This window comes from Lithobates pipiens, unplaced genomic scaffold (assembly GCF_037356315.1).
Source record: "Lithobates pipiens isolate NorthernLeopardFrog02 unplaced genomic scaffold, aLitPip1_a1.2 Scaffold_13, whole genome shotgun sequence".
Classification (NCBI taxonomy): domain Eukaryota; kingdom Metazoa; phylum Chordata; class Amphibia; order Anura; family Ranidae; genus Lithobates; species Lithobates pipiens.
Window position 1 is genome coordinate 397636797 of NW_027507718.1, and position 12610 is coordinate 397649406.

The following is a 12610-nucleotide window of genomic DNA, read 5'->3' on the forward strand; positions in this document are numbered from 1 at the left end:
AGTGTGCCTTGTTTTTTACATGATTGTTCTAAAGCCAGCATTCAGAGATAAAACTCCCATCCCAATTTAAGCTACAGCCCCTTAGGGCTGTATTGGTGGCGTCAACCCTTGGGATTTTTCACTGCAGGCAGTGTCCATAGGAGGGGCAAACACGTGTTATGGAGCTACCGTGCACTTCGAGTCTCCATAGCTATTCTTCATCCTAGGCTGCAACGTCTGAAAACAGGAAGCATTTTTAAAATACACTGTTTTACACACATGATTTTTTTTGAAACATTGATCAAACAGTCCTACACTAACATAAAAAATAAAAAAAACACACACATTGTTTACTAAAGGACATGTGACATTTGTGCCTTGTGTGTCCACTAGATGATGTCTAATTGGAGGAAAGACCGTGATGACTGGTTTCTCTTGAGGAAATTGTGGAGGGAGCAAACTGCAAAAGGAAAAATAATGTATTAGAAGGTTTGGTATAATGCAACAATGACAAACTGAGAACACATGCAAATAAAAAATAAATAAAAAAAGACTGACGGCAGCATTTCCTGCAGCTTCGGATGCAACGTTTGGGTCAAATCTTTGATCAATCATTCAATACATCTTTTGCATAATGAGAGTCAGTGAGAGCCCCACTATTAGCGATAACTGATACTTTGGTGGCTTTGATGCAAGAATGAGCAGCAGGGGAGGGTTCAGGATTATCTGGCAGTAAAACCTATGGTACATTTGGCTATACTAACATTTATTTGCTTATTGCTTCATTTTTCTGAAGAAGTGGATAGCAAAACGATTGGTTTAATACCTAATGCCAGGGATGGCAGTGCCTTGTTCACCCATCACACCATAATAAAATGTACAACTTTATTTTACAGCAACAGAAAGATTACTGAACTTTTTTATACCATAGCACACATTCTTTTCCTCATTGACAAAGTTTTACCTCACACTTTTTACCCCCATATTGGAATGTCCCATTAAATTACTATGACAATCTAACAGATGAAGGTTTATGTGTATACCAGACACATACAATGCCACCTTTTATCCCAGGGAAGCAATAGTACAGGACTTGAAAAATGTTAGCATGACCAGGAATCTTTCCCACCAACTTAAAAGGGATTGTAAAGTCTTTTTTTTTTTTTATTAAAATAACAGAAAAAACGGACATATCACAGTACTAACACAACCAATGTTAGTACAGCAATTTCCCCTGCTGTGCTATTGTATTCTGACAGGGAGACTGCCCCACTGCCAGGACACACTGATCCCCAATCGCAGCCATTGGAGCCAGCATGCCCCTTCAACAGAACCTAGTCATGAGACTGGCTTCTGTTGGACAGGGAGTTGTACACATGGGCTGCGGCCTTTTCTCATCGCTCTTCAAAGCACTGTTGCTTTCTACTGCTCCGTTCTTTTCCGTTATTGGCATGATAACTTCTGACAAGTTCTCCATCAACTGTGATAAAACAAGCCTGAATTTTGTGTTGGGATGGGTGCTATAAATAGATTAGCAGAGAGCTGGTCTATTCACAGCCCAGCTCTGCAAGTTTCTGCCTATGGGGGGGTTCTTTTCCTCTATTCAGCTGTCTCGCAGTGTATGGCAAGAATCCACACCCACAGGTGAATCAGGAAGCGAAGATTCTAACAGGACGTGCACTTTGTAAAGTATATAAAGCTGAAGGCAGCAAATATACATGTAAAACTGAGGCTGTTCACGTCACTGTGATGTAAAGTGCAGCGCTGACATATGCAAACGAATAAAAGTGCTAAAATTATAAAAATATACAAAATGACTGACACCAATAATAAGTGTAAATCACAGATCCGGATAAAATGTAAACATCAAATATATCATAACTTCCATATAAAAATACACGCGATGAATCATAAAAAATTCAGAGAAAGGAAATAAGTTACTGAAGTGAAAAAAACGTTCAATATAGATTCAAACTTCTGCTTCTGGGGAGAAGTTCGATGTGCTTGTGAAGGGGACCACCAAGAGTGGAAATTGTCATCGAATGTACAGCCACCAAACACAACGATTGGGTACTCTTACCAAAGCCAATGGGCTACTAGCAAGCAGCCAAATGCGCAGAGAACCAAAAGAAGATTGGACTCCACAAGGACCAGCATACTCATTGGGTATATGTGAGGGTTTACATCCACTTTAAAGTGGTTTATACTCAATTTTTTTACTTTTACCTACAGGAAAGCCTATAATAAGGCTTACCTGTAGGTAAAAAAAAATATCTCCTAAACCTGTACGGTTTAGGAGATATTCCCCTCGGTATGAGCCGCTGACTGCAGCGGTGCATGCGCACAAGGGGATTCTCGGCCTGAAAATCCGGCAGTGGCCGGCCGGAACGATATTGCGGCTCCGGCCACTCACAGCCCCGGAGCCGCGATACCCGGAAGAAACACAGAGGGAGCATGTCAGCTCCCTCGGCGTGGATCGGGCCAGATGTCGGGGTCTCGTTCTAAGGTAAGTATTTCATAATGAGCTAGTATGCGGTGCATACTAGCTCATTATGCCTTTTGCTTTGCAGGTGTTAAAAAAAATAAAAAATTGCGGGTTTACTACCGCTTTAAGCACAAACAATGACAAAACCACATGAAAACAAAGGATACTTACATGTTTAGGTTGATGGTCACATTTTTTACATTAATTGGCAATCTATATTCCACATCTTTCTGAATTTCAGTGATACTGTTAAAAGAGAATTAAAGATCAGTTAGTGAAGCATTTTTTACTAAAAGTAGAATATATGTATATACTTTAAATTCAGCACTATAAAATTGCTAAAACCTACATATGGATAATGCAACGCAGACTAAAAATATAGATACAAAAGTGTTTACAAATCGAAAGAACAAAAAAAAAAAAGGAAAAGTTTGGTTAATAGTAAGGCCTCATGTACACTGCTGCTGCTAAACGGACTTTTAGACCCCATTCACACCTGAGCATTTTGTAGCTTGACGCCTGAAGCTACAAAACGCTGGAGTGGAAAAAATCCATTATTCTCAATGGAGATGGTTCACATCTCCACTCCAAGTCGCCTGAAGCCCTACGCCTGAAGCTCAAACAAGTTCCGGACCCTTTTTTGTCGTGCGAATCGGGCTGATTTGGGCGTTTTTCTTCTTTTAACATTGGTGACCTTTTGCCCTGCACAAATTCGCGGCAAATCGCGGTAAAAAAAACGCTATGCTCAGGTGTGAATGCAGCCTTAGGAGAAGTTGGGCATTTTTTTACGCTGCCCCTGAACTCTCCTCTATGCTATCTTATCAGTACATGTACACAGGGTCCTTTAGTCATTTCTAGGCAGTTGAGTTTAGAGGCATTTTTTCATTTTTGGCTATTATGAATAAAAATAATTATATATTTTATAGCTATATCTCCAAAAGCTTCTAAAACGCAAACGTGTGAAAACGCTGCTAAAATGTAAATGCGGCAAAACTGTCAAGTTAAATCATTCAGAAGAGGTTGGAAAAACATCCCGTGTACATCAAGCCGAAGGGCATTTCTACCATCCAGGGTAGATTAGAATATGAATGTACACATAAGGCTTCATGTACACTGCTGCTGGTAAACTGACTTTTAGGAGCAGTTGGGTGTTCTTTTCAGCTGCCCCTGGACTCTTCTCTATATTATCTTATCAGTACATGTACAAAGGTCATTTATAGTAGTTTTTAGGCAGTTGAGTTTAGAGGCATTTTTGGAACGCAAAAAAATGCATTCAGGACGGATATTCAAAGGCATTTGAAGCACCAAATACCTGTAACAGTGTAAACGCTGCTAACCATGGTAATTTGGGCTCAGCAGTGTTTTGTTTAGATGGTTTTTTTTTTTTAGAAAAAAAAAAACGTGGCTAGATGCGGCTAAACGGATGTTTTTAGACGTCGGATTCTAGCTGTCAAGCTAAATCGTTCAGGAGAGGTTAAACAACGTTCTGTGTATATGAAGCCTAATAGTTCGTATTTGACTTCCCCGTCTCAAGGTTACTTCCCTGAACTTTCGCTCTTCATAGAAAAGAGTTAATAATGGACAGTGCAATCTTCAGCCAGTCTTTTACCTTGGAGAAGGGAGGAGCAGGGAAGCGCCTTGCCATCCTTGGCTGTTGGGCTGTGCGTTTCTATTAATGCACCCAGCATAGAGAGATGCAATGCTAGTCCCTGCATGCATCAATGGCTTTATAAGATGCAGCAAGAGAATGGAACCATCCAAAAACAGGAAAGTTGGGACTGCAGGAATAGCAGCAGCTTAAGATATTATCGGCCGCCAGAGCAGAATAGCTCTTCTGCGTATATCTCTACGGCAGATGCTTTTAGGGGTATAGGAGGGGCGTGGCGTAGTACTGAGGAGGCAATGAGCGCACCCGGCGACCGCAATGTCCACCGGACACTCGGAATTTCTCCTGACAGAGCCAGAATGAGGATCTGTCTGTGTGTGTAAAACACACAAATCCACCTTCTGGCAGGGGAGACAGATTGTGTGTTCCTAGTATATAGAAACAACGATCGGCCTCCTCCCCCAGGCAGTCCCATGCCTCCTACAGTTATAACACACTGAGGGAACACATTTAACCTCTTGGTCGCCCCCTAGTGTTAACCCCTTCCCTGCCAGTAAAATTTATACAGTAATCAGTGGCTATTTTTAGCTCTGATCGCTGTATAAATGTCAATAATTCCAAAGAAAAAAAAAAAGGTCCGATCCGTCTGCCACAATGTCGCAGTCCCGATAGAAAAAAAAAAAAAGAAGCAGATAGCTGCCATTACTAGTAAAAAAAAAAAAAAAAAAAAAATATGCCATAAAATCTATCCCCCCATTTAGTTTGTTCAAAAGTTATAACAGCTACAAATCAATATACGCTTATTGCGTTTTTTTTTTTTACCAAAAATATGTAGAAGAATATATAATCTGCCTAAACCGAGTAAGAAATTTGTTTTTGTTTTTTTAAATTTGGGATATTTATTTTAGCAAAAAAAGTACAAAATATTGTGTTTTTTTTGTTTTGTTTTTTAAATTGTCGCTCTTTATTTTGTTTAAAAGCGCAAAAAATAAAAAATTGAATGGGACTCCGAATCAAGTATTACAATTGAATGTACAACTTTAAAGCATAGCACTGTTTTTGAAATAGCAATATCTACTTGTGCACTTAATTCTCCTGGTTGTGAAAATATGTTGAGTCCTGAGTTACACAACTTAACAAAAAACTAAGCTGATTCATGCATTATTTTAGGAAAGCTGGCTTCTAGACCAGACTGACCAGATTCTAAGTTTCAAAATCACCCCCTACTTCTTTATTTTAACCCCCATTCACACTTGAGAATTTTTATGCTCGTTTCCCTATGCAGAATCCCATTCTTTCTTGTTTCTGTTCACAAGCTTTTTAAGAAGATATTTAGGTGTTCTTGGTTCCTTAGACTTCAATGGAAAGACTGTAAATGTTTGATGTATGCCTTTAAATGCCTCCAAAAGAATTCCTCTCCTCCTACAGAACTGCCCCCCACCCTTTCCAAGGTAACAATTGTCCCCATGGAAAGTGGCTCTCCATGGGAGCACTCGATGAGGAGGAGCTAGGACTGCCACCAGGGACCCCAGAAAAGGAGGATGGGGGGGGGGCTGCTCTGTGCAAAACCCTTGCACAGAGGTGGTAAATAACACGTTTGTTATTAAGGACCGCCTCACGCCGATGTACGTCGGCAGAATGGCACGTTGCCCTTTAAGAGCCCAGCCGTGGGTCGCACGCGCCACCCAGCCACTCACGACCCGGTCCTGAGCTCTGTGAACGTGGCCGCGGGGCCCGCGGACCCGATCGCCGCCGGTGTCCCGGGATCAGGTCACAGAGCTGAAGAACGAGGAGACGCAAGTATAAACAAATCTCTCCTCGCGCTTCCTAACGTGGCTGTCACTGATCCTCTGTTCCCTGTTATAGGGAAAGACAATCAGTGACGTCACATGCCAAGCCACGCCCCCCAACAGTAAAAAAAACACACACACTCACACTCCACTCCTACACTGTCCCCTAGTGGTTAACCCCTTCACTGTCCGTGACATTTTTAAATCGCACTGATCACTGTATTAATGCCAATGGTCCCAAAAATGTGTCAAAATTGTCCGATGTGTCCGCCATAATGTCGCAGTCACAATAAAAATTGCTGATCGCCGACCATTACTAGTAAAAAAAAAAATATTAATAAAAATGCCATAAAACTATCCCCTATATCAGGGATATGCAATTAACGGACCTCCAGCTGTTGGAAAACTACAAGTCTCATCATGCTTCTGCCTCTGGGTGCCATGCTTGTGGCTGTCAGAGTCTTACTATGCCTCATGGGACTTGTAGTTCTACAACAGCTGGAGGTCCGCTAATTGCATATCCCTGCCCTATATTGTAGCTTTTGCGCAAACCAATCAAACGCTTACTGCAATTTTTTTTACCAAAAATATGTAGAAGAATATGTAATCGGCCTAAACTGAGGAAAAAAAAAAAAATTTTTATATATTTTTTGGGGATATTTATTACAGCAAAAAGTAAAAAATATTGCTTTTCAAAATTGTCGATCTATTTTTGTTTATAGTGCAAAAAATAAAAACCGCAGAGGTAATCAAATACCATGAAAAGAAAGCTCTATTTGTGGGGGAAAAAAATGCAGCCAATTTTGTTTGGGAGCCATGTCGCACGACTGCGCAATTGTCAGTTAAAGCGACGCAGTGCCGAATCGCAAAAAGGGGCCTGGTCCTGGAAAATGGTCCGGGGCTTAAGTGGTAAAGAAAGAAAAAAATAAAAATAAATTGAACAAAATAAATAGTGCTCTTACTAATAATAATATATTAGGTCCCTAACCTGAACAGGAGTCAAGAACCCTTGCACCATAGAACAATCATTCCACAAAGCACTTTTGCCCCTTCTCAGTTATACTTCCATCATGTCCATTCCTGGTGGCCCTGTACTGAGAACGCAGACCCTCTGGTACACGAGCACTGTGTGCACTTCACCCAACCGTATATACACAGACACATACCTATTCTCAATAGAGAGAGAAGGCAAACATTTTGTACAAACTTCAGTTTGCATAAAGTCACTGTCAACAATCATCTGCAGAAGCCGTAAGACCAAATAACTAGGAATAATGCATGAACAAATCTGCCAACAATTACTCTTTTTTTTTTAAAAAGGGAAGGAATCAGCAGATTGGCAAATACTAATTATAAAGGATCATATGGTCCTGTATGGCACTTAGTACACTTACAGTAAATGTTCCATTCCGAGTCACTGCATTTCCCTCTCCTCCCCTCTCACCAAACTTTCCCACTTCACTCCACTTAAATTTAGCTGCTGCAGTAACTCGTCTCACATTGGCAGCGATTTCTTGACTCCATTGAACTATTATTATTATACAGGATTTATATAGCGCCAACAGTTTGCGCAGCCAGTATAGTTACATTACAATTCAATATAAGGCTCCATGCACACTGAAGCTCAAAAAACCCTTTTCTGGATGCCAGATTACTGGCAGAAAACGCTGGTTGAAAAACCTGCTTTTAACAGCGTTTTATACTAGCGTTTTTAATAAAGCTACATAGAGGACACTCCAAAAATCCCACAGTGCATTGAAAAAAATAGAACACCGAACACCAATTAGCACGTGTTTATCAGCATTTGTTGCTTTTTGGCAGTGAAAAACTGCACTTTGAACGCAAATTTCTGGCGTTCAGAAAAAAGCCCATGAACTCCACTGCTCATTAAAGCTTAAAAAACGTCCATGTGTGCATGGACACATAGGCTAACAGAGTGGAGTTGATGGGCTTTTAAAAAAACACCCAAACTCCAATAAACTGCAGTTTATAAGCTCCAGTGTGCATGGAGCCTTAAAGTAGAAGTAAACCCATTGATTTAAACAGTTAAAAATAAATAAATAAATAAAAAAAAAAAAGGCATGCCGGGAATGCTAACTGCACATTGGCTGTGCTCTCAGCCAAACTATCAAACCATCCAATGGCTGGTGTCATAACGAATCACATGTGCAGCACCATAGCAGTTGAAGATTAAACAGAGGCAAAGATGGCAGCTTCTTTGGCTGAAAACGATAGGGGAGTTTACTTCCACTTTAAAGAGGAATCAGAGGGCGCTGCTCGTTAGAGCTTACAATCCAGATATGATGCCATATTATCTGAAATGTTTATACTTTCAGGGTAAACACTAAAGATTGTTGCCCACAAAATTCCACTACATGTCCCGTTTTCTTCCTTATTGTGTCTCTATACTGCTTCCACAAACTGTTCCAAATAGTTAAAGGAAACCTAAATAAACACCTAAAAAAATTAAAGTACACTAACTTAGAAGCATTGTCCTTTCCATTAACGTGTTAGGCCCCTTTCACACGGGTGGATAGAATTGTGCTTTTAACTGCAGACAGATGACGTTATCTACCGCAGCTAAATGCACACAATGCTTTCCTATGGGCCCATTCACACACTGCGTTTAGTGACGGTTTTGTTACATGCGGTTTTGTGCAGATAGAAAAAATAAAGTTGACTGTGTCCAGGAACTATTTACTGCAGCTATCTGAACATCACTGCAGGTATCACAACGTACTATTTCTCCTGCAGATAGCGGCAACAAGGAAAGAAAAACAATAGGAAGCACATCAGAAATAGCAAGAATTTTCCAAACGCAGCTAAACGCAGATAATCGCAATGTACAACTGCAAGTGAACGCTGTGCCATGATTCTCTGAATTTCAGAATAAAAAAAATAACAAAACATGCTTTAACAGCGGCAGAACAGCCGCCCGTGCGAAAGGGGTCTTACTAAACCCACAACAGTAAAATCAGTCTGTATATGCAGTAAAGCATGCTTGTTATACTCACTGTGGAACCTAGGGGGTTAATCCACTGCACTGTGTAAAAAGGCCTGTTTGTTCCCATCTCCTCTGATCCTCCCATTCTTTTACAGTGCCCAATCCATCTCCTGATAGAACAGAGACTTGGGTGCAAGCTGCACATGCTCAGTTTGGTGTGTATTGCTAGAGTTTTTTTTTTCTTTTTTGGGAGGGTGCATGTGATCAGCACAGGGCCAATCAGCACTGTCCAGACAGAGGGTCAGGGATCATGCAGCCTCATAGGACAGTCAGAGGAAAATGAAAACTCCTCCTACAAGCTTTACCAGACACCGATAGAAGTCACCAGACTGCTACTGTATACCGTTGATGAGAAAGGGTATTTAGCAGTTTATATTTACATTTCCATATTCTTAAAATTGGGCTTAAGTATTATGGGGGGCTTGGGGGGGGGGGGGGGAGCTACAGGCTGAAGGTTTTTTACCTTTGTGCATAGAATGCATGAAGGTAAAAAACCTTCAGCCTTTACAAACACCTTATGTACCGGTTACTTCTAGCTTTGTATAAAACGTTGTAGATGTGAAACATATTTACAGGGTTTTCTATGTACTGGTCAACAAAGCCCAAGGCTGCAAATCCTTTGTTGTAAACCTATGTCGGACCCAACAATCAGTTTCTTATATTCAAGTGTCTAATTTAATCGTTTTGTTTTTTTATTTCACATTACCATTATACAGTATAAACAAGTTATATACAATGCATTGTATTATCAACAGAATCAACACGGAAGTACCGTTATCAGGGGAAGTTCTCAAAGGACTCACATAGAGCAAGTGCACATAACAGCGTACTAGACATATCAGATTATGGACATAACTCCAAACCCAGACCATCTGCCCCATGTTCAATCGTCTTTATTGAAGATTTTACAATACAGAGAGAATAAAGCAGATATACAGAATGTCATTTAGAAATGACAAGATCTTTATCAGAAATAGGCAAGCTTGGACTTGAAGTCATGGAAGGATGAAAACATTGAATATACTGTGATGTACCAATGGGAAGAAATCCTTCTGGGCCTTGAGAGCCTTCAATTAAAGACTAGATTAGAAAAAGAAAAAGAAACATGCAGGTTTATGTGATTTATAAAGATAAAGGCGCAGCGAGTGTTGTAAAACAAAGATGGTGCCATGTGCACTCCCATAAATTACTTTTGTACATCTAAACAGTAGCAAACAGTCATTGCCCCCCAAAAGTGGCAAACCCACTGGCTCTCTCACTGCCCACACTGGAGCAGCAATACAAAAAGAAGTACACTTCTGAACCAGCACTATGACCTGTGTATTTGACAGGGGCTTATCCAACAAGAAAATAAATCCAAACAGAAACCATCGCTTAATACAGGGCTCGACAAACCCTGGGCGCCAGGTCACATTTGCGACTAGAATTTGCGTCCTGGCGCCTGGGGCAACACAGCTGGGGTATCCTGTCTCCGTGTGGATCCCGAACTCTGCCGTCCGCTTGCATCAGGCCTCGCCGGCCAGCAATTGGGGCCGCGGCGTTGCGGCCTTCTAAAGTCTTTCCGTAGTCTGGCGCCATCTTGTGGTGGATGTTGAAATTACAACCCATCCAATAATGCTAATCCTAATGGAGCGTCAAAGCTCTGCCTGTTTTTCACTGCCTGCCCATTTCCTTCCCAAAGTGAAGAGAAGGAAGCGATTGCGGGCGTCATCTGGCGCCTTTTGCCCAACGATGAGTGTGGTGGCTGGTAAATATATATATTTTTTTTTTTATTATTCATAATGGCTTTTATTTATTTTTTTTAAGTAAAAAAAATTAATTTTAATTAAGGAAAAAAAAAATATTATTTGTATCCCTACCTGCTTGGCCCCTTTCACAAGGGCTGTCTGATCAGGTTCACCTGTCAGTTTTTCAGGCGGACCTGATCGAACCCTTAGCGGGGATATGGCAGTAAATGAGCGGGAATATGGAGGAAATAAAAGAAGCCACCTTCTTTTGTTAACCACTTCGTGCCCGTGCTATAGACGAAAGATGTCTACCGCGCACACCAATTGCCGGGAGGGCGTCCCTGGACATCCTCCTGTTTACTTCTCCTCTGCACGCCGCCATGGGCGCATCGGGGAAGTTCTGTGTTGGCCGTGTCCCTTGGATACAGCCAATCACAGATCATGCTAAATGGCCAATCACAGCGGCCATTTAGCACTCGAGCGGTGTGTCCAATGAGAGGTGATCTCATATGTGGGGGGCTATCTTCCCCTCACTCGTCTCCATGTCAGGTCAGGGACAGGTCCAGATCACCGTCACGGACCTGGCTCCTGACTTTTTTAGCTGGCTCCTAGATTCCAAGCAAATTTGTCAACCCCTGGCTTAATAGACCTTCACCATACAAGGTGAAACGCGTCCAAAATAGTGCGTTTTCCCTTATATAATGCTGACACCTTTTTTTGCAATTTCCCACGCATAGAACAGCTCACTGTAAATAGGCTGCCCTAAAACATGACGCAGGGGAATGCGTGTTAGAGCTGCACGATTCTGGATAAAATGAGAATCACAATTTTTTTGCTTAGAAGATAGATCACGATTCTGTCGGCGTAAAATCATCTTTCACATTAAAGTAAAACAAATTGGGCTAACTTTACGGTTTCATTTTTTTTGTTTTGTTTTTTATTCACTGAAGTGTATTTTTTCCCAAAAAATTGCATTTGAAAGACCGCTGGGCAAATAGTGCGACATTTGTGAAGTTTGGGGGTTCCAAGTAATTTTCTAGCAAAAAATATTGGATTAAACTTAAGAAAGAAGTGTCAGAAAAAGATTTAGACTTTAAGGCTGGGTTCACACTACAGCGATGCGGGAACGCCGCGAATCCGCGGCGGGTTCCTGCATCGCATGCCTCCCGCCGGCAGTTCACACTGCCCTATGCGGACTGCTGGGAGGGTCAGTGAAACCTTAATGACACCCCCAGATCAGTTCGCATATCGCAGTGCGATCTGCAAACTCGGACAGGAATCTGCTGCGGACCAAAAAAAAGGGTCGTGCGAGTTTGGAGCGGGTGCGATGCAAATTCAGCCATACTATCTAATCACATCCGGGTCTCCTAGCCGCAGCAGTGTGAACCCAGCCTAAGTGGTTAAACTTCCTGCATTTACATGTTGTTGAAAACTTGGCAGGCTGCCTGGATTTTTTCTTTACAAACAGAAGTTTATCCCTTTGATCTAAGAAGGAAGCTAAGTTACAATGTTTCATATTAAAAACTTGGCAGGCTGCCTGGATGTTTTCTTTTGACAGCTGAGTGAGCAGATAAGTCTCTCCTCTGTTATATGAAAGAATCAGCAAACTGTGCAATAGAGATTGTCAGAGGGGTTGAATCGAGATTGCGATTTTTTAACGATTAATTCTGCATCTCTAAATGTGAATAAGCCCCGACTCAAGAAAAATAACTGGCACAAACATCTTCTCTAGGAAACCTTTTATGTTGTACTGTGCCAACTTTCTAAATTTTTTTGCATTATCTATTTGACGACCAGTGACGTACCCCGTACGTCACTGGTCGTACACAAGTGGATATACCAGGCTGATGCCTGAAGCTGCCGTTTAGAGACAGCAGTCAGCGCTTTTGTAAAAGCAATTCTAGCAGCCAACTAGCCAGTGGACTGCTTTACAAACATCAGGAAGGGACATTTCACCACGCCTCCCCCCCGTTGTCAACTTCCGCAGCTTGCTCGGACTCTCCCATTCCACCGGGAGAC

At 41.6% G+C, this 12610-nt stretch overlaps 1 protein-coding gene across 1 annotated transcript in view; it reads right to left on the reverse strand.

Annotated features, from left to right (window-relative positions):
* VPS37A (VPS37A subunit of ESCRT-I) overlaps positions 1-12610 on the reverse strand; it is a 66353-nt gene that overhangs the window by 47264 nt on the left and 6479 nt on the right. The window contains exons 2-3 of the mRNA XM_077477405.1: positions 2636-2710; positions 325-439 (exon numbers count right to left, since the gene is read on the reverse strand). Of these exons, the coding sequence (XP_077333531.1) occupies positions 325-439; positions 2636-2710 (190 nt within the window). The remainder of the gene's footprint in view (positions 1-324; positions 440-2635; positions 2711-12610) is intronic.